Source organism: Ostrea edulis, chromosome 3 (genome assembly GCF_947568905.1).
Source record: "Ostrea edulis chromosome 3, xbOstEdul1.1, whole genome shotgun sequence".
Taxonomy (NCBI): domain Eukaryota; kingdom Metazoa; phylum Mollusca; class Bivalvia; order Ostreida; family Ostreidae; genus Ostrea; species Ostrea edulis.
This window is the reverse complement of record NC_079166.1, coordinates 26118238-26145461: the sequence shown is the minus strand read 5'-3', so window position 1 is coordinate 26145461 and position 27224 is coordinate 26118238. Positions and strand designations below refer to the sequence as shown.

The window sequence follows — 27224 nt, the reverse complement described above, 5'->3', positions numbered from 1 at the left end:
TACTGATTACTTCATTTACCTGATCAAGATACAGGGCTCACGGCGGTTGTGGTCGTTTGACAGAGGATGCTTATACCATCCAGACACCTAATTTGTATTATTTATAGGATTTACGAGATTGTTCACCATCTTCTCTTCATGTATAGATTTGTGGCATTTTACCCACAGCTGGTGACGTCTCCATATGAGTGAACAGTTCTCGTAGAGACGTAACCAACATTGTATCTTGTACATAACAATATACTAACTTTCATATTCCAGATCATAGAAAAATGAATGAGTGTTTTCATTCCAAAATGATATTTTTAAATTTGAAATATAAATGGATAACAACATTTTACCTGCACGTACTTTAACAATGCTACTAGATTTCCGTGATAGCCAGTGAACAAGATGCACCAACTACGGAATAATGATGCAACAAAGCAGTAACCAGTCCTTCTCCATCTTCCGATTAAGATTGTGTATCCAGTGCATTTCAAGTTTCATCTTTCCACCTTATTGTTGATAAGCACTTTTTGCATAATCTTGTAACCCACGTTGACTGGTTTCACTCATCAAAACGTTTCAAAATAATTTGGTTGTTAGGCTGTTCTTTGCACACTGATTTTGACCCATGATTATTCCGTGTACCTGATCAAGACATAGAGATCACGGCAGGTGTGATCTGTCGACAGGGGATGCTTACTCCTTCTAGGCACCTGATCCCACCTCTGGTATATCCATAGGTCTGTGTTTGCCCAACTCTCTATTTTGCATTGCTTATAGGAGTTATGAGATTGATCACTGTTGGTTATCTTCACCTTTTCATTCTACTTTACTTACATCTTTGTTTACTCCACAAATCTATGATTCTTAGATAAAGCAGATTACCAATGAACATATGTTGCTCTTGAGATTCTGCCATCCTAGGATCAGAAAATCGAGACGAGCTCAATCTCATTTTCACGACTTATTTTCCAAGTTCCTCACATTGTTATAGCTATGGATTCTGCTTAGCAGTTTCAAGACACATCCGTTACTCTCACTTATAGAACCGACTTTGTAGTGAGGCCTAGAAAATTTAAGCATACATTTTCAACTGAAAGAAAACATATTTAGTGTCTAGAACATCTGTCCCCTGTGGTGGCTGTTTTAAAATACATATTCAAGATATAGGGCTCACGGTGGGTGTGACCGGTCGACAGGGGATGTTTACTCCTCTTAGGCACCTGATCCCACCTCTAGTATATCAAGGGATCCATGTTTGCCCAACTCTTTATTTTGCATTGCTTATAGGAGTTATGAGACTGATCACTGTCTGTTACTTTCACCTTGTTTCCACGGTATAAATATTCCGTTCCCATTTATAGCCAATAAAACAAATAATTAAATTCTTTTATTCAGCATCCCTGCATTGTGCAGCTTTCACCTCTTAATAGAAATAAATTAGAAATGTCATATGAAATCATTTTTTCCCCTACAAATTCATGCGATTTGATTTTCTAATGGAGGTATATTTCAAGAGGAAATTGTTTAATTATCCCATTGGGCATTTGGTTAAATTATTGTAGAAAATTCATTTCATGTACGAAAACAATTCATAATTTGACAAATATGATATTTCAGCAGAATTGAGCTTTACCTATGACTAAGATTGATATTAAGTTTGTGGATGATGGTCGATAAGCCATTCGATTTGCCATCCATATTTGTTTGAGAATGTGAGATTATCAATTAAGCGTCTATACGCAACAGTGAGGCGCAATACTGGCTTCACACGCCACGATCACAATAGTCATTAACGTATAAATATAAGTCTGATGTGCAAATACATGGAAACGTCTGTTCCACGTAAAAATATTTCGTGATATCAAAGAACATGGGGTTTACTTAAATTAAAATTAGAGTTATCGTTCTTTTGCATACTTTAACTTCTTTGGGAAAGTCCATGTCATAAAAAAAACTCACAACAAAACAGAGTCTTTCGTGAATGATTATATTTACAATGAATTGATGAAGAAATGTACTTGTGAGTTCACATGCAATATGAAATTTAATCTTCATGGACATAACGTAAATGTTTTGAAGTATTATAATCATGAACATGTCACAAAATTGATATATACATATGAACATTAATTATCATTGCCGGAGTAGAAATACTGCATTAACACGTACATGTATTTTTAGATATATGTAAGAATAAAGATTAATGAGTATTCGTTTTCACAACTTTCATCATTTGTTGTACAGGGGAAGTATGCTTAACATTCTCTACAGGCTATCTCTTCGGTTATTACAAATATAAAATATAGCATGTGTTAGTTCAATACGCAATTTCCGAGATAATAGCTCTTTCGTTATGGAGGTACGTTTAGTATTCTGTTGAACGCTTTACTGCGTGCAAGATGTATACACACGGTATATACTAGCTACATAAATAAGGATAAAAGGTATGAAAGCATAAAATTTGTTTATATCAGCCCTTGGTATACACTAAACTGATAACACCAAGAACAATTTGTTTGAATTTGGTAACTAAATTAAAAATGATATTATTTATTCCCTCCCCTACTCGAGTGATACTTTAATGGAAGAAAGATGTGATTATAGATTTTTGTTTGATCTATTTTATTATGTAATACTCTTAACCTTACGAAATATGTGTGTCCCAGCAATTCGGGTGGTTGCATGATGTCTGTTAACCATCCTTTAGGCAATACATGAACGCAGCGATAAGCATTTGTACACACCGCGTAAATACGACAACACATTTTGCGCCTCGCCGTGCGTAAGAGTTAACAAAGGGAAATAACTATTGGGCAACTAGGAAATTGCGTATTCATCGAATACCTACATGTGCATTGAACATACCATGTGTTATTTTATTGAATATCTCCATGTACACTGTGTCATGACTGTTAAAGAAAGCGGTTATTATTTCCTGTCAGAAACGTATGATTCTTCATTGGTTTTTTAAGCAGATTCGTGATAACAATAGCTCCTAACAATCAAAGAAATCCTCCATGATCTGATGTTTGATTTTCGCTCAATCACGGAATATTATAGGTGTCGATCACGTGATCCAGAATATGATGGGTGTCCTCAGACACGGTATTTTCCGGAAACGCCGTTTGTTGATTTCTCTGTAAAATATGATTTCAGAAATTAATACTTACTTTAAACGCATTTCAAAAAGAATTTGAAAATCTTGATACGATGCAAGCAAATCAATGCTCTGCAAAACACTTTTATGAGTCCGTATTTTGTTTTATTTGCCCTTGGATTAATCAATTGTATGTCATTTAACATCCCACTCGAAAATATTTCACTCATAAGGAGATGCCACCATTGCTGGGGAGGGACTGTATGCAAAATTTAGGCCTATATTCGGCACTTTCGGCCTTTGAGCAGGGCGGGATCTTTATCATGCCACACCTGCTGTGACACGAGGCCTCGGTTTTTTTGCGGTCTCATCCCAAGGACCTCCCCATTTAGTCGCTTCTTATGACAAGCAAGGGGTACTGAGGACCTATTCTAAGCCGGATCTCCCACGGGCATTGCAGGTACCATCGCAAAAAGGTTTGGAAATTGTTTTTTAATCATCAAAAGTGTAATAGGACAACGTGGGACTATAATTGACTGGCACAGAAATGGTTGGATCTTCTGCTTAAACGAGATATCACATTTGGTGTGCATTAGAATTTAGAGTACTTATGATCTTCCCCCCAAAACACCGGTACGTGACTCCAATGTCAACATTCATTTAATGTTAAACTAAGAATAGTAGATCAATTGATTACCGAATCAATATAGCAGACATATAAAGACCTTGTCAGCTTACCTCTCTGTTTGATGTCAGTTTTAATGTCGGAGAAGGAGACAGTGGATTTCGACATGTCCTGTCCGTTGCTGGAATAGCCTGTGGAAATAATATAAAAGTAATAAATCAATGATCATTGATATACTCGTATTAGAATTGCATAAACATGAAAATGTCAATGTCCATTTATTTCAGTTTTACATAAATTTGTATATAAAATCAGAATTAGTTAAACATTATATTAGAAATAAAACTAGTGCGAATGTTCAGAACAAATTACGTGAATAAAGTGCTGGTTGATTGACACAAAGCGGCGTAAACACGAAGTTTTAAGAGAGTTTGGTGTTACACACAAACACTCCTACGTACGGTTTGGTTTTGTAATTACAAGACGATAATCATTTATCTTTATTGTAAAACAAACTTTAGCATTTCTTTCATACTATGTTACATGATTCGTAAGCTGAGGTTGATATGTGGTGACAGGACGAGAAATGTATTCATCAAAAGTTAATTTAACTGACTAATTGAGAAAAAACGTTTTACGGTCTATCTATGATAAAAATCAGATAGCATCATTAAGTTAACGATTTTATCGTACCTTTAAGAAATAGTCTAATAGCAGCAATTGTAATTATCTGGTCAATGAAACAGGAAATTGCATCGAAATTCACCAAGGAAAAGTAATATAACTGTTTTATTTCATAGTTATAGAACAACTATACGGAAATAATAAATATAGTAACGGATCATCACAATGCGTTTCCTGGCACATCTCATTTTCCCCTTTGCACACTCAATATTTCCCCTTTTCATACCCCATTTTCCACTTTGCACAACCCATATGTCCCCTTTGAATACCCCATTTTCCCCTTTGTACACCCCATATTTCCGCTTTGCATACCCCATTTTCCACTTTGCACAACCCATATGTCCCCTTTGCATACCCCATTTTCTCCTTTGCACAACCCATATTTCCCCTTTGCATACCCCATTTTTCCCTTTACACACCCCATATTTCCGCATTGCATACCCCATTTTCCCCTTTGCACACCCCATATTTCCCATTTGCATACCCCACATTTCCCCTTTGCATAGCTGAAATCCTCCTACATACCCCTCAATTCTCTTTGCACACCCCTGAATTCCCCGTGATGGAAACATAAACTCGTGCTTGGGTTAATTTATTTAGTACGTAGATTTACCTATAGGTATCTCTGGGCGTTTGTCATCTATGTACACATACAATAGAACTGTATCACACTTCCTTTATAATAATTCAGTTCTATATTCAAAAATGTCTTTTTGAGTTTCTTAAATGCTAGTCGAGGAATTGATTTCAATAATGTGAATTATGTCGAAAGCTAGCAAACAGAATGAAGAAAGCTAGATAGAGAATGAAAAGAAAACATCTACTGCGTTCGTTGATCAGCTCGCAGCATTGCAAACTGACGTAATTAAGATGCTCTTGAAAATATTGTGGATGGAAATGTCTGTCGGTCCGTCCGTCTGTCTGTACATTGTATCGTTATGAGTACTATAACATGATGCTGCACCTTTAGACGTCTTGGAGTCTAGGTCTTTGTCTCCAGCACAGCAAGTCCTCTTCCACGCCTTCTGAGCGTCCGTTTTAAGCAAACAGTGAAAAACAAAGATGAACAATCCCTGTAGAGAGTTGAATATCGTAAATAGATACTGAAAAACTGGTGCCCCTCCATCGATGGCCAAAATGGCAAACACCCAAGTGAGTCCCAACATAATAACTAAAGTCACGGCTCCGCGCAGACGTGAAGAGGTTTTGCTTCTGTCACTTTTGTCAATATTTTTCGTCGCGGCTCCCATAAGTTGGCGGAGAACCATGATGAACACAATGAAATTTATTATGATGATCAAAGCCACTGGAGCGAGAAACGATGCGTAAAATGGAATCGGATTCAGCCAACATCTGGAAAGAGAAAATCTCATCAGATTGTCTTGAGTGAAACTCAATATGCACAGTTTGAAAGGTGAAGATAACTAAAAGTTATACATCACATAGGCCCTACAAGAATACAAAATAAAGAGCTGGACAAACACGGACCCATGGTAACACCAGCGGTGGGACAGTTTGACCGTATGGTGCAACTTTCAAAACTACGTTGTATTCTTTTAGTGATTTATGATTCTAAATTGCAAAACTTACATTCCTCCTCTTTGGTTTCCATAATTATCGGTTGTGTTCACTCCTAGAGTTATTGCAACAATGACCAAGGGTATACCTTAATGTATAACAAATTTGAAATGAGTAGAGAATCAATTAGGCGTTAAAGAGATATGTGAATTTGGAGTAGTGTTATGTATACGATCATATACTCACCCCATCCAACAGTGACACTTTTCAACAGGAAATATGATATGTATGAATTGAAAACTTGGATGAGAGCGATGTACATATAATAAGCCTCCACAAGCATCCAACACATGGCCGACAGTAAGAAGAAATGGAGTAAGGCAGCCACAATCTGCGAAAAGAAGCACATTCCTAATCTCAAATCGTGAACAACACATTGCAAGATTTCCCCCTAACTTTTGTGTTTTGGGCAGTTGCTTTGTAGTCAATTCTACTTCATCTCATTTAGTCATAACACTCAGTTTGGGCTAGATTGTAGCATATTTTTCTTTGCTTTGACATCTATTAGCCATTTTGACATTAATGATAACACCCTGTTGATATTACGTAACAACCAATTTTACTTCTTCCTATATTAGTCATTTTGAAATGAAAGATAACAAGCTCGTTGGGGTTACCTTGCAGCCTACTACACTGTTTAGAGCGTACTCCTGTTGACCGGCCAGAAATATCAGGTCAGTGGCGGAAATTGCAATACACAGATTGATCAAAATCTTGGCTGGATTATGACTGCGTAGTTTTCTAAAGTAAAAAAAGTATCTACGATTACAACACGCAAAAAGAAATGATGAATAATCACTGTTTTGTCAAAACTACTCTAGTTATCAAGATAAGAATGTTTGATTGTATATTGTTTAACGTCCCTCTCGAGACTTTTCCCCTCGTGGATACTTCACCATTGAAGAAAACCTGACATAAAAAACGAAGCTTTATATACACCCCTCTATGGAATATATCGTACTCAGTACCTGAACATGAAATAGGTAATCAGGGTGAGAATTAGACCGAGGAGCGAGATTCCACATCCCAGGTACGACAGGTAGGTCAGGGCTATTCTATTGGCCTCGCTGATGTCTCCCCCCACACCGTACACATCCTGTGGAGAATACAATCAAGGCTGTCACAATCTCCATCTTCATCGTGGTCAATTGTCGTGACCGGGATTTAATATTGTTGTATCGTGGACATACAGATCCGTGAATCGGAAAATTTACCAGATATCTAACTAATGTTATTAAGGCAATTCGTCATGTAAGGTGACAAATGTTAAACATTTGATAATGACTGAATAACCAGAAAATAAAACAGACAGTACACAATGCATAAAATTGTCAATCATGGGCGAAAAATCATATTATTTACATTTCTGTTGAAGAGTTTCTAGGTTAAGTTAGAATTGCCAGGGGCAGGATAAACTGTTACAGACGTGACGGAAATTACATGTATATAACATATACTAAGACACTATTAATTGCTTTAATGCCTACCATCAACAGGGCAAAATTGGTCAGATGGTCACACTGACACTCTGTGTATTCCCCGCGCACGTGATCTTTGACCACGCAACCTTTACTTGACCAGTGACCTTTGTTGGGTCCCGTTTCAATGAAATATCCACACGTGGCGTTCTCTGCAGTCTAGAAACATACAAGGTTCTGTTGGTCAATTTAGATTCAATGCGTATATAAATGAAAAAAAAAATTCTTAGCTATATCATCAATATAAATTCATTCCTATTTACTAATATTTGTAGAAAATCTTAACAACATTGGATATAATATACTATATATCAATATGATAAATATATAGTTGTATATCAAAGCATAAATAAATTGCATTGATGCCGATAGTGGTAGTTTGTAAGTCAAATATTAAATTATTCTATTGGAGATAATCAGATGTGAGTTTTAAAAAAGCCATATTAGAGATATACGCCACACAGAAAGTCAACAGATGTGTTAAACTCTACAGTCAACAGATGCGTTAAATTCTACAGTAGAGAAATAAAGTAAAAGTGATAGAAAACAAACTACTAGAAAAAGAGGGAGAAGCTTAATGCTTATTTTTAGAAAACTCTGTGAAAAGAAAAGGTGGTGAGTAGTTGAAAAGGTAATGCTATGAATGTTACCGCTGCATCCGTAATCTCGTTTCGGGCCTTTATACAAAATAAATTTCACAATTAAACAACAATCAATTAGATGTAGGTACATGAGATATATTTTTCAGTAATCTAGATATTTTTTTCCATTCTGTAAACACATAGTTTTGTAACATACCTTAATGTTCTGCTGGAATCGCATTTCTATGGGCGTGCCCAGACCATCGACCTCCACACTGGGGATCTGCGCAGACAGGATGATGCTATTCGACTGACGTTTAAGTATTATGTCGTCATCATCATCAGGATCTGCTTTAGATGTTGACCGTATAGCCTAGACAAGAAACAAAACAGACATATTTACATTCTACTTCATTTCTGTCCGAATTTCTAATCATAAAATAAACATAGTGTACTATATTTATCAAGATTCATACGCGCATTTCTTCACAAACGCAACGCATTCATGGGGAAATGGTTACTGCCTATCATTACAATTGATACAGATATCAATGGCAAATACATTGAAAATGTAAATATTGTTGAATTAATACGTCAAAATGGCTATACATATCGATTGAACAAAATGTACCCTAAATAATCGGTCGTTTTTGAAGGCCGCTAGAGTTACTCTTGATGGCTGAGAGGAAACCGGAAGTTCAGACATCAGCTGACTAGGAAGGTGGATCCAGGAGGACGAATTTCTGGGGATGTTTCCGTCCTTTCGTAGAATTAGCTGTGGGTCAGAGAATGCCAGTAAATTAATACAACATTAATTAATTAATTAATTAATGCAACATATAACGTAATACCTTTGATGTATACCGTAAACCGGGTTTTTCCCTCGGGGGTGATACATTGTAACTTATTTTAGCGGTTAGCTAACTTTCCCCAATTGCCACTTCAGTATTTGCAAATGAGATAACTCTTCCTTGTCCTCCAAAATTTATTCCGCTAAAATCACTTGCATACCTTTGAGCCAGTAATTCGCCAAATTAGACCTAATGAGAAATCCGCTATACCGTATATTACATATAAAGAGTATGACGAATAAGGTATATTATGTGCATTCTCGGCTATGTACAGCTTGGGTATTAGGAATTCTGGAATTTTATACCGTATGCAATGACTGCATTTGCTATTTCATTTGAAAAAGTTTGAAGTAGAGAACTTGATAAGTTCTGGTTACATTAGAGTCGTCCAGATCGCTGCTCGGGTGAGCTGAAGTGGCTAGAACGATTCCGTTGAAATTTGCTTTGTTGGTAGGCGTGGCAATAATTCCAACGTTCGAACCAATTTCTTTAAAATCTCCCTTTGCTAGGCTGGTAGATGTTGATAATGTCTGAATAGAGCTAAGCAATCTGTAAAAATAATGTTTTTCATGTTCGCAAGAAATTTATAGTGAAAAAAAATCATTTGTATGCACTCAAATATATATATTTATTCCGTTAGTTATACGATATAATATACACAAGAAATTCATTTCTGATTTTTGTTTTTGTATGTTGTGCTTTAAAGAAGACATGTATTAATTCTGCAGTAGTCATCCTCAATATAAGTTATTTAACTGCTGTCAACCAGAACCGACTTTTTGATAATCAAAGGACACTAAATGTATTCTCAGAAATGTAAATAGATGGAGAAATATTACGATATATCTTTAGATTCAAAGATTGAACACGTAATGTATGTAATAAATGTTCCGCCCTATCCTCCGTACCTGCTTGCAGATTTAAATTCTCGTTCCGCAAGACTGAACTGGCTATCAGCAGCGTTCAGGAGGTGGCTGATGACCCCTACAATATTCTTCTCTCTCTGCTCGGCCGTGAACGTGCTTTGCAGTTTCTCCAGATCCTCCAGCAGAGAAACTGTCATATTTATGTCTCTATCCGTAAATCTAGAAGCATCTTCTGTTTGTTTGTAAAGTTGTTCGGCTATCTGATCTGCCGAGTCTAAAAAAAAAAAAAAAAAAAAAGAAAAGATTAATAAAAATGGATCTAAGAGACACTGGTGACTAATTTTATTTCGTGTTCCTCTTGAAACCATCAAAATGTTAAAGTCGTGTAGAAGTGAAACACAAATTACCTGCTGACGAGCAGGTTAATGTTGATTTATTTACTAGAAGATCAAAATGCCATAATACCACTAAATTAACTTCGTACATGCCCTTCTTCCTTTGTTTTCTTTTCGGATCAGTACGAGATGGAATGTTGCGACATATGATAAATATCTTGACAAGTGTTTGTTGCTTCATTAGAGAAATTCACTTCCTGATTTAACCTTGCGAAATTGTTGAGATGAAATTTTGGGGCATGTAATAGAAATCTTGTGGTTGTTGTTTCGTTGGAGAAATTCACTTCCTGATTTAAATTTGAGACATTGTAGAGGTGTAATTTTACGGCATGTGATAGATATCTTGTGGTTGTTTGCTTCATTAGAGAAATTAACTTCCTGATTTAACCTTGCGAAATTGTAGAGATGAAATTTTGGGGCATGTAATAGAAATCTTGTGGTTGTTGCTTCGTTAGAGAAATTCACTTCCTGATTTAACCTTGCGAAGTTGTAGAGATGTAATTTTGGGGTAAGTAATAGAAATCTTGTGGTTATTGCTTCGTTAGAGAAATTCACTTCCGGTTTAAACTTGAGACATTGTAGGCCTGTTACTCACTATCATCCACGGTGAGGGTTGAGAGCTCTTCTAACGAGGGCAGAGTGGTAGTGGGGACGGTGGTGGTTGGGGAAGTTGTAACAGTGGTTCTGGTGGTGCTCGTGGTGCTTGTTTGACCGAGTGTTATAGGACATAAAGGTTCCGCATCCCAACCGTTTACCGTGCTGCAATATTATATATTGATATCAGGTCAATATAAGATATACATATCAGGTCTCAATATAATATATAGATATCAGGTAAATATAAAATATACATATCAGGTCAATATACTATATACATATCAGGTCAATATACTATACACATATCAGGTCAATATGATATATACATATCAGGTCAATATAAAATATACATATCAGGTCAATATAATATACACATATCAGGTCAATGTAAAATATACATATCAGGTCAATATAAAATATACATATCAGGTCAATATGATATATACGTATCAGGTCAATATGATATATACGTATCAGGTCAATATGATATATGAATACATAAATGTATATCAAAATATAGTATGAATATCATGTCAATATAATATATGCCTGACAAGCCAATACAATATATGCATTTCAGGTCAACAGCCTCTGTGATATCTCAGTCTAGTTACTAATGTTAATTTGTCAACCTCTTCCTTGCAGAGTTACGGGACAAATATTGCATGCTAGCTATCCCTTCAACTCAATCTCTATCCAGAGTTGTCGTTTCTTGCTCTCACATACATCTGAGTATAAGGAACGATTACTCTGGGTAGAGATTGCCTTCAACTCGTCATGTGTTACACCAGTAATGCTAATGATGTGAAATGATAGAATATACCACGACTGAAATCCATCATGATTGAAACGTACACGATTGAAATGTAACACGACTAAGACGTACCACAATTGAAATGTAAAGAAAAACTCACCACAGACGTTTAGCAAGTAAATTTTCTGCACAATAGATCTGCGCTGTCTGCCCATATTGTGTTGCTGGCCAAATACCACGGATGTCATAGTTCGTCGCTTCTTCAGCCTCACAGATACCTACATCTTGTACAGTGAGAACATAAATGTGTCACATTCAACTGGGATATGGAAAATCATTTAAAAATAATAAAACATTACATTCAGTTAGGGTGCGTCTCATTTGACCCTATATCTATTGATTAAAGATAAGTATTAATATTGTGATAAACAAATCACTATGGAGACATTATTTCAATTTTTAAACAAATAGCCAAATATGCAAAATAATCTTTCATTTTCTTGAAATAGAGACAAAACCTGTGACACCGCTTTAAAATATGTTGGAGGACAAGCGTGTTATTGACCCCGACTACGCACCCATATTTTTTTTTATATTGTTGACCGTGATGCTATTCATATTCTTTATAAGGAACTGTCTAAATATAGCATTTTATTACCAACATCAATCGCTATACAAGTTCAGATGGGTGCTTATTTCCAAAAAAGTATCCCCCATAATAAAACACTTCATGCATGCAGTTTTTGATACGTTACACATACTTGTATACTTATAGTTACATCTATGATGGATAAAACTTATGCAGTGAGTTTGAAATGACAACTAAGAAGGCTATTTTGCATATAAATGGAGCCGGACGGAACATGTAGAAATGTAAAACCACATTAACGGTTTAAAATGATCATTAGTATTTAATGAGATATAACAATTAAAATACCACTGTTTCTTCCCGAACCTGCTGATAAATCGTTTGAGTGTACTTGTGTATGGCCAAAATATTCAGATGAACATGAATTTTCCTAGATCACGTTTTCATTATATGTTCATTTTATAAAAGTGAATATCAAACAAGAAGGGAAATCGTCGATTCTGCACGGAGATCTTAAAATTCACTAAACATGTACCGCTGGAAAAGATGTCGACAGGAGACCCGATATAAGACGACAACATTCTCTCTGTAGAAGATGTTGACGAGATCTGACACAAGACGACAGACGTTCCCAGACACGTACCTCTGTAGAAGATGTCAGTTCTGAGGAGGCGCTGTCGAAATCCCGAGGTTGAGGACAGGGTCTTCAGATAACTCTCCAGTGTGTTCTTTATCTCCTCATTCTTGTACTCTTTCAATGTCGTGCAGATGGCGTTGAAATAAATCGTAAATTGGGGTGGCCTGTAAATATTGTATTGAAATGAGTTGTCTCACCCTGAGTTAGTTTTGGACACGACAAAGACATGTTTTGGGTATGATTAGTTGTGCACCTACCCTACATGCTGTACGGAGATGTCATTTTGGGAAAATGAGCAATTGCTTGAATGAAAATTGGATAGAACTTTATACCTCATCTAAAATGAAATGGAATATATATGCAAAATACAACAATTATTGGCTGTTATGCATTCTTACATACTCGTGCAAAACTGTGATTTCCTATGCTTAAACTATGCATCGTGGATAAGTTATTTTTTCATCTAATTTTTTTTTCCACCTAAAAATATTTTTCTTAGATACCTTATATGTATCATTATGTAAATCAGTTTATAGATATATATATTTCTTCGAAATTAATTTTAAACTATGAATAAATCGGACAGATGCCCCTATATCACAGTGTAGTAGGATTAATGAACATCCAATGAAGAATAAACTTTTGTATTATATGCAACAGTTTTCTCACTTTAACTTTGATAGTGAATATGCTAAAGTAACGTTTGGTAATTCAAATACTAATCATAGTTGCAGCTCTTATTTGTTACTAATTGGATTTATACTTTCGTATTTCCGGATAACCGCCACCTATGGGCTGACTTTGAAAACATGTCTACCGTTCTGCATATTCCGATGAGATATAAAATTGGGGGCTAATGTAGTCAGGCCTGGAGGCTATAAAACTTTTACCGCACTCATACTCAAACACGGCAATGTTTGTTTTGAGTACAATTCTGGGCAAGCTCCAAGCATACCCGAAAAAAAAACTTGAGCATATACTACGTTTTAGCATGAAAATGATTTTAAAAGGTTTTATAACCTCCACGTTTGATTATGAGTATGATTTAGAGCATGGAGTTTGAGTATGGCAACGCGCTCAAAAAAGGTGTTATATGGGGTTTTATGATAATTTCATCTTGCAGCCATTTCCGTTAACCATAGAACTAGCCGATATATATATATATATATATATATATATATATATATATATATATATATAATCTGTAGATCAGCCCAGCCCCAACCTTACAGGAAAGGACTCAAAGAAAATCTCGTCTCCCCATTAATGTATATGGTGTAGTATCAATTTCTCATTTTATCACGTGTTTAATGGACTGTACAATCAAACCTGCTGGCACAAAAATACTAGCATTCCACCTGCTTCATATTTCCAAAGAAATGTCATATTAATGTATGAATGCACGCGCTCAGCGCAATTTAGTACAAATGTACTTCTGATTGAAAAAAAAAATCCCGATGTTACATGTACTATAGGGTCCTTGCAAAAAATGAAAATGAAAGAAAGAAATAGCAAGTTTCAATTTCTTATAGAGCGTAGCAGGAAATATCGATAAGGGATCTTATGACTCAAAATCTTTAGATCTTTCACCGTGACGATATCCGATTTGCGAACATTGAAAAAAGGGTAAAAAGTTATGTTTCTGGCAGCCAGATGTTGGGGTAATTGTAAAAAATATTTTTCATAGTTATGCAATAAACAAATACACATAGTTTATTAGTTTTATAAAATATATTTATGATGAATTACAACACTATTTTCGTAAGACAGTAACAGTATTTCATAATGCAAAATAGGGTATATTTATTCCGATTAAAGCATTTTCAGTGCATTTATACATAAGTAAACAATAACTCAAAGTTGGTTCGCCATCCTTAGACAAGATCAAAACCTGGCGGAGCAAATTCGAATTAAGAGTACAAACAAATGACATACATCTATACCTACAAATGCACAATTCATGCAATCACCAATCATTCAATTAAGAATTAAGACTTCAACTTTTAGCGCATCTGGATTCGTTAAAACACTACGGTTACTGTCTTAGATTAAGGGCCCACAACTTACGTTGTTCAGGGATGCTTCAACAGTGTTGTTATAATCCTGAGAAAGATAAGGATCTGCTGGTTCCACCATCGTAACAGGAATGTAAAAATGTACTTCTTTTGTCCTTCCTAAAAATAAACAACATACTGCATACTTTTTTCTACACTACATTGTAATTATATGATTAAAAAAAACACATAGTGATGATGGTCTATTAGAGGAATAGGTGATGAATGAAAAACACAGATACCCTGGATTTTGGTATGTAGAAAGAAGCAGATCTTAACAAACATTTCATAGAAGGAGGAAGATTCTAGCGAAAATGCTACAAAAGGTAGCGGATTCTAAGAAACTTTCAATTTTGTAGAAAATAGACCCTCACAAAAATACAAAAACGGGAAGACGATCGTAACAAAAATACTACAGCAGGAATTGTATCCTAGGAAAATACTACAGCACGAATTATATCCTAGCAAAATACTACAGCAGGAATTATTCCTAACAAAAAGTACAGCAGGAATTATATCCTAACAAAATACTACAGTATGAATTATATCCTAGCAAAATACTACAGTATGAAGCAGATCCTTACTAATACTGTAGGGGAAAGCAGACCCAAACCAAAACACAATGTACATACACTAGAGAAGAACGCATAAGGATGCATTTCGTAACACTGACCATAACCAGCGTCATTTTAAAGCAACATTATATTCAATTCTGAATGGAGTTGGGCAGCAAGATAACCCTTCAGGTATGTTAGCTAACTACCTGGTTACAAAAAGTCAAAATATAATACATACAGAGGAAAAGTTGTATATAATAGATATTACTAAACATTGAGGAAAGACGAAGGGAAAAATAATCACAATTCTACAGAATTATCCGGTTATTGAGTTGTTGAAGTACAGAGTGTAAGAGTGTGCAGAATAAACGCAATATCCGGGCAATGAGTTGTAGGAGCATTAAAAGATATAAACAAGTTTGGTTTGCATTTGCCAAAAGGCACAAAAAGACCCACTTAAACACTGATTTCAATTTGACATACAGACGGACATACGGTTGGACAGACGGACATACGGTTGGACAGACGTGAGTTATAAACATAATAAGATAAACATGAAGAGTTATACTAATAAAGAAAAAAAAACTTACGACCACGTTTAGCATCATTACATTTGTCACCAAGGCAACAAAAATAGCATGTCCGCGCACCCTCTCCATTGTAACAAGAGTGGATGTTTTGTTTTTCTCGATGCGCACAATCTTGGTCCGTAGTACAGCCTTTGTTGATGAAGACCTTGCTAGTTGAAAAGTCGATTTGCGAGAAGCATGTCTACAACGAGATAATGGTTGAAAGAAATGACATAATATGTATCCGGACCCCATTACTACCGCATTTTCTGTGAGTCATTAGCTTATTTTTGAGGCATGATATGTTGGGATATTTTTTCAATATTTTGTTACGAGTACATCTATTGAAATGGAGGAGAATTGAATCAACACGAAAACTGATTATCCCACAAAGTATGTAGAAACACAAGAGACCTTTATTATACAATCCATTCTGTATACAAATTAAAGTGATATTCTTATCTTTTAAGTTAGTGTAGTGTGTACGAAATGGTTAAGCTAAATGGATATCTGGGATAATTATCAGATGATCAAGCAGGTAAATCTGGGTGTAAAATACCCATCCTTTAGTAAACTTATAACACATCATTGACAAACAACACCTCATCAAAATCGTCATGAAGGAGAACTAAAGGATACGTGTAATCACAGGGTCCTCTTAGTTTTAAATTTTATCTCATATAACTAAAAAGTAGCAACTATAAGACAAATAATACAAACCGTGCGGAATGATAAAGAGAAATAACATACCTATCAAAATCGTCGTGAATAAAGAAGTGTAGAATACATTAAAGTGAATATAAAAATGGTGGAGTTGTTTAATGAAATGGTGGCGTTGTGGAATAAAATGGCGGCTTTGTTTAATAAAATGGTGGGGTTGTGTAATAAAGTGGCGGGGTTGTGTAATAAAATGGCGGGGTTGTGTAATAAAGTGGTGGGGTTGTGTAATAAAATGGTAGGGTTGTGTAATGAAATGGTGGCATTGTGGAATAAAATGGCGGGTTTGTTTAATACAATGGCGAGGTTGTGTAATGAAATGGCGGGGTTGTGTAATAAAGTGGCGGGTTATGTAATAAAATGGTAGGGTTGTGTAATAAAATGGCGGATTTATGTAATAAAATGGCGAGTCTGTGTAATTAAAGGCAAGTTTGTGTAATAAAATGGTAAATGTATGTAATAAAGTGATGAATTTGTGTAATAAAGTGGTGGCATTGTGTAATAAAATGTTGGCATTGTGTAATAAAGTGGTGGCATTGTGTAATAAAATGTTGGCATTGTGTAATAAAATGGTGATTTTGTGTAATAAAGCGGTAAATTTGTAATAAAGTGGTGGCGTTGTGTAATAAAATGGTGACATTGTGTAATAAAGTAGTGGCATTGTGTAATACAGTGGTGGCATTGTGTAATAAAGTGGTGGCATTGTGTAATAAAATGTTGGCATTGTGTAATAAAGTGGTGGCATTGTGTAATAAAGTGGTGGCATTGTGTAATAAAATGGTGGCGTTGTGTAATAAAATGGTGACATTGTGCAATAAAGTGGTGGCATTGTGTAATAAAATGGTGGCGTTGTGTAATAAAATGGTGACATTGTGTAATAAAGTGGTGACATTGTGTAATAAAGTGGTGGCATTGTGTAATAAAGTGGTGTCATTGTGTAATAAAATGATGGCATTGTGTAATAAAGTGGTGGCGTTGTGTAATAAAATGGTGACGTTGTGTAATGAAGTGACAGTGTCGGGAATCTACAAAACAATATATCATATATGAAAAACTAAACATCCCTGTTCACAGTTGCGGCGAAGTGGACGGCCTGTTGAATGTCAGTGTTTTACATCTTACAAAATGTAATCTACAAAGCTAATCAGGTGAGCCTAAAGGACAAAGAATATTTCATTTTCGGACTCAGTGGAGGAGTAGTTCCGACTGACACATTGGGATGATGCATTTCGTTCTCAAAGACCATATTCACACAGTGATTATAGATTACACACTCTCAGATTTATAGTTGTTACCTGCTTTGTTGTACACGTTTGAGATACACAGTCATTGTGGGAAAATGCTCCGCTACACAAGTTACAACTATGACTCCGGAACAAAGTGGAATCTAAAATTGATAACATTATATGAATGTAAACTTATTACTACTTTCACTTCTGTAGATTTAATCAGTTACTTAACAAGTGTTACTTAACGAGTGCTGTGTATAAGTTATTTTCTTCAAGATTTTGGGTAATAACGAACATTGTCTGCGTTTTTTATTGCATCATTAATCATTTCATTTGTAATTACTATATTGTAATTGCTCTCAAGTCAATATCCCACGTGCTACATGTATCGTTTTCTCACCTGTACATAAGCCAAAATCTGTGATATCAAAGAGAGGCAGGTTCTTTTTGTTGGCACATTTAGCCTCCAGCAATGTCACCTGCCCCGTTCTTAAGAACGCCCAATCTTTAAACCTCTTCATTTCACAGTTGCAGTGAAGTGGATTGCCTTCAAGATTTCTGAAAATCCGAATCATTTTATGTACAACCTGATTATTATCCACTGCGTCACAGTACTGTAAGCATACTATTACTCACGTACAAATGATTATTTAGGGAGATATTACAAGTCCAATATCACTTCTTTTTGCAAAAGGCATGTAAACATGGCCAGTAAGCTGTATACATTTGAAAATATGCTAATGTGGATGAAACATAGCCACGAATTCAAGTTGATTCATAGCATAGTAATCAAGTGCTAACTCAGTATACTATGTCACTAGTACTGCTTCAGTCAAAGAAACCATTGGTACTAAAACACAATACTTACAAGATCTTTAAATTATGGAGGGAGTAAAACGCTTCTCCTGCGATGTAGCTGATGCGATTGAAACTGAGATCACTGTAAGATACGTATATAGATTGAATGTCTGAATATCACTATAGCATGACATGGTATTCCACTGAAAGTATGAGTTACAATACTCTATAAGATTGACACAAAATTATGATGAAACATGGACGAGAGAAATACGCATGTTTAACACCCGACTATAGATATGTGTTATTTACGTTCCATAAAATGTTAAGAAAATAACGTGAACAGCAAGGTGAAGATAACGAACAGTGATCAATCTCATAACTCCTACAAGCAATACAAAATAGATAGTTGGGCAAACACGGACCCCTGGACACACCAGAGGTGGGATCAGGTGCCTAGGAGGAGTAAGCATCCCCTGTTGACCGGTCACACCCGCCGTGAGCCCCATATCCTGATCAGGTAAACGGAGTTATCCGCAGTCAAAATCAGTGTACCAAGAACGGCTTAACAATCGGTATGAAACACGTCAGACAGCATTTGACCCAATGCGAGATTGTATTGACGAACTAGATCGTTATAACGACCATAGAATTTGCGAAATGCTTACTTCAATCGAGATTGTTGAAATCCCTGTACCATCAACTTGTTTGTCAGTAGCTTACCTCGATTTAAAAACTGACTATACCCAGAACAAGCTCTTGCATATCGAATCAGTTGAGATATATAAACACCATATGCAGGTGATAATGGAATATTGCTACATAAATGTGGGAAGTTGACGATGGAGAAGCTGAAATCATCCCGTTTGTCATACAGTTGAGTTGTTAGTTTGCCGTTAATGTCTACTTTCAATAAAATATCTAAGTATGAAGCAGAAGTGGACGACTCTGTGGTGTCCTTTATTTCCAGCTCACAGGGATATATCAAATCGACATATGAATGAAAGCTATCATTGTTAATAGACAAAACGTCATCGATATATCTAAAAGTCGAATTGAAGGTCACAGCGAGAGATTTTTTCTTCTCACGTAGAAGTTTTTGAATAAATTCTGCTTCCTATGAATATAAAAACAGGTCAGCTAACAATCAGTCACATAGTTTTGAATGTGCAGGTTTCAAGATACGTCCGAGTTATTTTCCCTTGGAGAACTCGTACATTATAAGGCGCAAATGCGGGCAGTGGCGTAGCTACATTGTAGCACTGTAAGCACGTGCCTACAAATATTTTCGTTGAATTTTTATTACATATTACGAAAAATATCCTGCTTACAAATATTTCAAACCTGGGTACGCCACTGGCGGGAGTGGGACAAATATTCAACACTGAATAAAGAAATCTGCTCATGTGTCGCATACGTAGTTTCAGCACCCGAAATCAACTGATACATAAACTACGTAAATCATAAGTATTTAGGGAGTAATTAAATAAATGGAATTCTTATCATATCATTTTATTTCATTGCTCGCACTTATTATATCCAGGATATTACTCAAAACATAGCATGGCATTTTTGTTTTCACTTTAGTAAAACATTTCTTGGGATTAGTAGTTTGCATTTCCAACATTTACATATCTAAAGAGAAACCACTTTTAATACATTTCATCGTCTTTCTCGTTGACTGTAGGTCCACTCTGTCCCACATAGACGTTCAAATTTCCACTAAATGCACCTCCTACACAAAAGAGCTGTTATTTCGAAACTGGCGTATCCGTTACTTCTTATTTTTACAGTTTCTTGTCAAAATCTGTTTTACGCAGTTTTGAATTCACGATGTTTACATCCATTCACTATCAATTTTCAAGGCCAAGACATTCACTCTACATTTATACTTTTAACGATGTTGGCCTTCAGCGAAAATTAAACGCAACTAAAAACAAATATCTACACAGCATTTCGAGTAAGTTGTTCTACAAGTGTCTTCGATCATTTTATTTTTACAATAGAAGACATGTACATGATTGGTCATTTGCCCGATGTTTAATATTTCAGAAAAATGACCAGTACATTGAAAGATATAATACTTACACCACACTCAGCTGCACTAAGTGGTAGAATACGTTCTTTCCCACGGAAGACAATGCGTTTCCCGATAGATCTCTGTGACCAAAAACAAGAGAGACAAAACACGTTTATCAACACACCTCTGCTAAATGTGCATCAATTCAAAATTGGAAATCTATTTGAATGTTGAAATCATTTTGGAGAAGCTCTTAAAGTAGAAAAAAAAATGTTACCTGATTTTAAAATCTATTTATCTACCTGTTGGTGACCAAATACTAGTACTTGGTGCCGATATACTTTGAAGTACAAGTGTATACTGTCTAATCATTAACTTGTACATACATTTTCTGTATCTTATATATAGATATATATTGTTTAATCGTTTAGCTGTATATACATTTTCTGTAGCTGGTATGTATATTGTCTTGTTTAATTGCACATGCATTTTCTGTATCTTAGACACATGTATACTATCTAGTCGTTTAATCATACATACATTTTCTGTAACTTATATAGATGGTATAGAGCCGAATTCCTTATAGTTTGGATCTGGCAGTTGAGGATGTTCCTAGAAATATTGCAAATTATATGAAATAACAACTATTGTAAAACTCCATCACACACTGTTAATATGTATATCTATATATTTACATTTCTAGTGATTTTACCTTTGATATCTCTACAAATTGTAACCATTTCAACATTAATGACTGCATTGTATTGTAAACAAAGTGCGTGTAGATACAGACACATATTATGTAGTACGTCTATTTTGACGTCTGAAAAAAGAGGATAGTTATAACAGAGTGTATTTAAGGAATATACTTCATTTTTGAAATTCATGAGGGTATGAACTGCAACATGTTTACACTTCATACAGTACATCGGCATAAAACGCCACAGTTCATATCCTTATGAAGTTTCAAAAATGAAATTTATTTCTATCAAAAAATATACAGCATTGGAAACGATTGAAAAGAGATTTACAAGAAGACACAATTTTACATGGTATACTCCGAGGAAAAATGTACAAAACATTTCGCTGAGGACTTGAAATATAGCTTGTCGTGACTCATTTCATGGATATGGTGATATTTTATCGACACAGTATATGAAGTGAGCCACACTTTATAACACGACGAGAATTTGAATAAACGCATATTCTGATTAAAGTATTGAATCCACCACGCCACGTTATCAAATTTATTTGTCTCTCCTCATATCTTTATTTGTCTCTCCTCATAACTGTATTTGTCTCTCGTCATTAGTCTATTTGGCTTTCGTCTTAACTGTATCTGTTTCTCCTCATAACTCTATTTGTCTCCCCTCATCACTTTATTTGCCTCCCCTCATAACTTTATTTGTCTCCCCTCATAACTTTATTTGCCTCTCCTCATAACTTTATTTGCCTCCCCTCATAACTTTATTTGTCTCCCCTCATAACTTTATTTGCCCCCCCCCCCTTATAACTTTATTTTTTTCTCCTCATAATTGTATTTGTCTCTCCTCATAACTGTATTTGCCGCCCCCTCATAACTGTATTTGTCTCTCCTCATAACGTTTTTGCAGGTGATCACGTGGTGGTAGGCGAAGACAAACTAATGGGGTAAGCGGGGACAACTGGTTTTATTAACTTCGACAAAAGAAAATGAATACATAGAAATATACGTACAATGATTATTGCATAAATTAAACAAACAATTAAAGGTTCTGGTAAATTAGGCAATATCAAAATAACACATGGAAATGTATAATGTACTTACAATTTATAAATTTACTTACAGTTCTCTTAAATTTACCGCCCCATACAAATCCGATTGGGTGAGGTTAGGCACTTGGTAATTTTGTAAAGTGCTAATAAAAAAAGAAAAAAAGTATACAGTTTTCATTTTATAAATAAACAACTAGATATTGAATGAAACGGTCATATGACTACCTGTGTCCTTTAAGTGGCTTTTCCATTGTTTACATTTAACTAAACAAATTCGTAAATATCATAATCAGGTTTCAATTGTTGTTTAAATCAACTGTACTAATCAATTCAATTTCAAGTGAATCCTATCAGCCACCACTGCAACGAAACCACGTGTGATGCTTGGGTATTTTTCAGGTTCAAGTTTACATGCACATATATGTAAAACCACTACTTTCTCATTTAACAAAACCAATAAAACAAACAAATGAATAAACATGAGACAGAATAGCTTATAATGAATAAACATAAGGCGGAAAAGCTGACGGTTGTCTCTTTGTGTGACAGAAGGTACCATTGTCAGCGGAACTGTGTGGTTATCAACCCATTGCGAGGCTATGTCATTTGAACAAACTATTTTCAAGGAATGCACCTGTGACGTCACAATCTTTTTAGAAGTATGAAAGGCAAGGTACATTGACTTAGAGAACAAAGTATTCATTTTTTTGACGACTTATTTTAAGGTAGAAGGAAGATGTGTTTGTGAAACATTGATGCCCCTGGTATGACGGCAAATTAAGCCTGGGACAAACAAGGTTTTGTCACAAGGAATATGCATGTGTGATATGTAAGTCCTATCACTAAGTGTTAAAAGGTTATGGCCAAGGTTAAAGTTTTTGCGGAGAAACAGACAGCGGAAAAACTATATGTCCCAAAATCTCTGATTATATATATATATATATATATATATATATATATATATATATATATATATGTCGATGTGGCCGAGTGGACTTCCTCACTGGTTTGACAATCTTGCTAGGCGGTGGGTGCCGTACGTCGCTGGTTCGACCCCGGGCTGGGGCGATAATTTTCAGTACCTAGTTGTGATTATTTAGTGCTTTATATATATATATATAATATATACACGCACACACAAAACAGTTCTGATTTGTATATGTATACATGTATTATTGATCATTACAATGGAGTTGGATCGTGTCGTCAGACAGCAAGATATGTGATTGTTAGATTACAATGCCTTCAGACAGCAGCTGCATTAGATGCCAATTGAATTGAACTGTAGCCCCCACCTTCCCACCCCGGGCAATAACTGAGTTTTCGGGTCAAATAAACAAGTTGATGCCTTCGGATTAAGGCAACAACTAAGTTCTTAGGTCAATCACAACAGCTGTCATCCTCGGACTCAGTCAATAACAGTGTGTTTTACTGTCATCAAATCAGGGCAAAGTTTTGTCTTACTCGTTAATACCATCACGGTAATCAATCAGTGAATACAGGATTAGAATTACCGAAAAACAATTTCATATACGACAAATATAGTGATATATATAACCCTTCATGACTGGTTTACGAAACTGTGGTTTAGGTTTTAGGGTATACTTATATAATTCTGGAGATCGTAAGCTAAGCCACTGTTGTGTATTGAATTCAAATCCTGGTTATGAAATCAAGACATTCTACCTGAAGTTTAATTCAGTATTTTATATGCTGATGAAGTCAGAATCACAAATATATTCATACTTTCCCAAAATAACTCCTAATTTTGAATATGACGAAATAAAGTTAGTAAATATATTTTGAATTATATTCCTTGAACCAATCTCGAATATATCAACATTTCTGAATGGTTTTCGAATAAAAACCATTGCCATGTGCGTTGAACAATACACCTTTTATGTTTATTTTGCACGTCACAATGTAAGAAAAATTGATGTTGATATCTGACGCATGCAGCCCATACTATCTAAAGCCATATCAACTTAGAAACTAAAAACAAATATTCATTTCTGATCTGTCGAATAGCATGACGGGTAATAATCGTACTTGCGAGTCGTACATTCATTACTAAAAGTACGATTCTTTTACACAAATACGCTTCTATGAAAGGTGAAGATAACGAACAGTGATTAATCTCACTATTCCTACAAGCAATACAATATAGATAGTTGGGCAAACACGGACCCCTGGACACACCAGAGGTGGGATCAGGTGCCCAGGAGGAGCAAGCATCCCCTGTCGACCGGCCACAGCCGCCGCGAGCCCCATATCCTGATCAGGTAAACGGAGTCATCCGTAGTCAAAATCAGTGTGCCAAGAACGGCCTAACAATCGGTATGAAACACATCAGACAACATTTGACCCAATGATAGGTGGTATTGACGAACTTGTGTACATGTAACTTAAAATTGCTGTCAGAACTTTTTTTTTTTACTATTGGTTCATCACCACGAAGAATTCGGGAGGGGGGGGGGTCTTTTTTCAATAGTAGTAAGTGAGAAGAATATAAACTTGTGTAAGCTTGAAGGTTATCGAAACATTTACCCCACCCCCATCCACCATTTTCGAAAATGACGTCTGGGAATTTTTGTTAGACAGGCACACTAGAAGACTCCGACCCCCGAATTAGGTTTCCGAAGATCGGACAATTTTTCTTCTCTCTTTGATAGAAAATGATACGTGTCAGTGCATTCAATATGCATATACACAATTGATAAGAAACTCCCACAATCTAGAAACTAGAATGGAATACAGAAAATTCAGTAAATAAAAAAAACGGTATTACATCATTCCAACTAAGGGGATGTATAAAGCATGATTCTTTGTAATCAAATTATGACAAATGTATAACGAATTTATTGCATAATATCATTCAACGGCGAATCGTATGTAATTTTTCGTTAATTTCCGTTACTTTGGGGTTTTGTATTTCACTAAATTGCACGCGTTACTTTCATTGGTGAGAAATAGAAATCACCGCGACGTAATGACACCCTTTACAAAACAGGGTTGTTTTATCGCGAAATACATCTTTAATATCAAAGATCTAGAGATAAAATCTGTCGCATACAGACATATCAACGTTACATTTCCCGCACGATCCAGCCGACTGACGAATGTGATAATAACACGGAGATTTCCATTTAAAAACACAAAGACCACAAACTCGAATGATGACCAATTTTACTTTTAAGTACACATTCAATATAACTGTATGATATTATCGGGGAAAACATTGGCGACCACAGGACAGTGAGCGGACCGTCAGAAGCCTGATTTTACATTTCATTTAAATACCATGTCACCAATACAAATTGATACATTAAAGAGCTCAACAGACACAGGATGATTTGAATAGTTCAGCCATTGCACGGAGTCGCACGTTTCATTTGTTATTCAGTAGGTGGTTTATCTAATTTGCAATTTAACCCCCGCACACCAAAGTGTTTGGACTAATGATAAAGTAAACAATCGTCTTAAGCGGAAAGAAATTTAGTTTAAGTCAACAATTTACATCGAGTTTGAATCTGATAATTCAAAGGAACGATGGTCCTCAAAGACTTTATACCATGTGCTATCACTGTCAAATCTAGAGATAGGAATGACGTGCATTTAGTTTATTCGGTGGTTTTCGAAAGACACTTTATTCGACAGTGTAAAAAAACACCTTATTATAGATGCACACGGACATGGCGCTATACTCATTGTTATTCAATTATCACGGAAAACATTTTATATATCAAATTCCTTATTGGTCTATTAAGATATTATGTCTTGTTTAAGACTTGAAGTTATTGAATGAAAACGCTGTTTGTTTAGGAGAGGCTGACACAAGGATCCTTAATATCCCCTTCATTGTTTACACTTCAACAACACTGAAAACAGTAGTGTGTTTCAGGGACCTATCACCCGGCAAGCAACTCTATTCGCGGAAGAAAACAAAACATTGAGATGTATATAGAAAATTATAGATATCTCCCTACTTGTCGTTTATTCCTTCTCTTTTCATTGTGTGTCATTTTTCACTCAGCACCCCGTCCCTTAAAATAACGACCCTACTGTTCATCCACCCTGTGGATTGTAGATATTTTACGGCCAAAATAACTAATTCTTTTTTTTTTTTAAATTGTTACCTTGGAAATGGAAATTTCACGGGTGTTACAGATACAGAGAGTATATTGACAATTCAAAGCACAGCTAGCGGCCACTTAAAACTACAGTCTACAAAGCTCTTCGCACACAGATTAGTTCACATGGACTCGTGATCACCTTGCAATGCCGTATTCTAAGGAATCCCTATACATATATTTTGAAAGTGTTAACAATAACAAACAGCAGGGAAATATATTCATGAACAAAAAAATATTTTTAAACCTACTTTTAATCTGAAAATAATCATGCCCAGCACGTGAGTGCCCAGCCGGTCTTTTTTTTCACACTGTTAACTTTAGATTTTTTTCCCTTTCTTAAACTTATTTCTGTCTCCAAGGAAATCGGTTTAAGAAATTTTTAAACAATATACATGTACGCACTTCCGGTCAGAAACATGTGTCATCTACATTGTATAACGATGGTTAAGCTCATTGTACGTCGATGGAGGATAATAATGAATTATTATGACATCTGCGAGACATTATAATTGTTGTCCGAACATTCGTGCAGAGCTTTATTCAATATCTAGAAATCCCATGACAGTTGACACGAAATTAAACCTTGCAAAATACCCAGACAAACACGAAATAGTCAGAGACGATGTGTCACTGCCAGCATTACTTAAAACATTAAGAATTCGGATAATT

At 35.5% G+C, this 27224-nt stretch overlaps 1 protein-coding gene across 2 annotated transcripts in view; it reads right to left on the bottom strand.

The window, feature by feature from the left end:
• Nucleotides 1–1964: 1964 nt before the first annotated feature.
• The window catches only part of LOC125675431 (adhesion G-protein coupled receptor G2-like), a 30897-nt gene continuing 5637 nt past the window's right edge, over nt 1965–27224 (bottom strand). The window contains exons 3-27 of one of the 2 annotated variants that reach the window (XM_048913077.2): nt 22494–22565; nt 21208–21279; nt 20736–20807; nt 18718–18789; nt 18250–18407; nt 17916–18007; nt 15925–16105; nt 14791–14897; nt 12981–13060; nt 12730–12887; nt 11658–11781; nt 10742–10905; nt 9794–10025; nt 9263–9434; nt 8666–8809; nt 8252–8407; nt 8104–8130; nt 7463–7612; nt 6944–7071; nt 6593–6716; nt 6162–6306; nt 5988–6063; nt 5362–5750; nt 3827–3904; nt 1965–3128 (exon numbers count right to left, since the gene is read on the bottom strand). In XM_048913077.2, the coding sequence (XP_048769034.2) occupies nt 3088–3128; nt 3827–3904; nt 5362–5750; nt 5988–6063; nt 6162–6306; nt 6593–6716; nt 6944–7071; nt 7463–7612; nt 8104–8130; nt 8252–8407; nt 8666–8809; nt 9263–9434; nt 9794–10025; nt 10742–10905; nt 11658–11781; nt 12730–12887; nt 12981–13060; nt 14791–14897; nt 15925–16105; nt 17916–18007; nt 18250–18407; nt 18718–18789; nt 20736–20807; nt 21208–21279; nt 22494–22565 (3214 nt within the window). In that variant the 3' untranslated portion in view covers nt 1965–3087. The remainder of the gene's footprint in view (nt 3129–3826; nt 3905–5361; nt 5751–5987; nt 6064–6161; nt 6307–6592; nt 6717–6943; nt 7072–7462; nt 7613–8103; nt 8131–8251; nt 8408–8665; nt 8810–9262; nt 9435–9793; nt 10026–10741; nt 10906–11657; nt 11782–12729; nt 12888–12980; nt 13061–14790; nt 14898–15924; nt 16106–17915; nt 18008–18249; nt 18408–18717; nt 18790–20735; nt 20808–21207; nt 21280–22493; nt 22566–27224) is intronic. The other variant, XM_048913078.2, reaches the window with a different exon arrangement.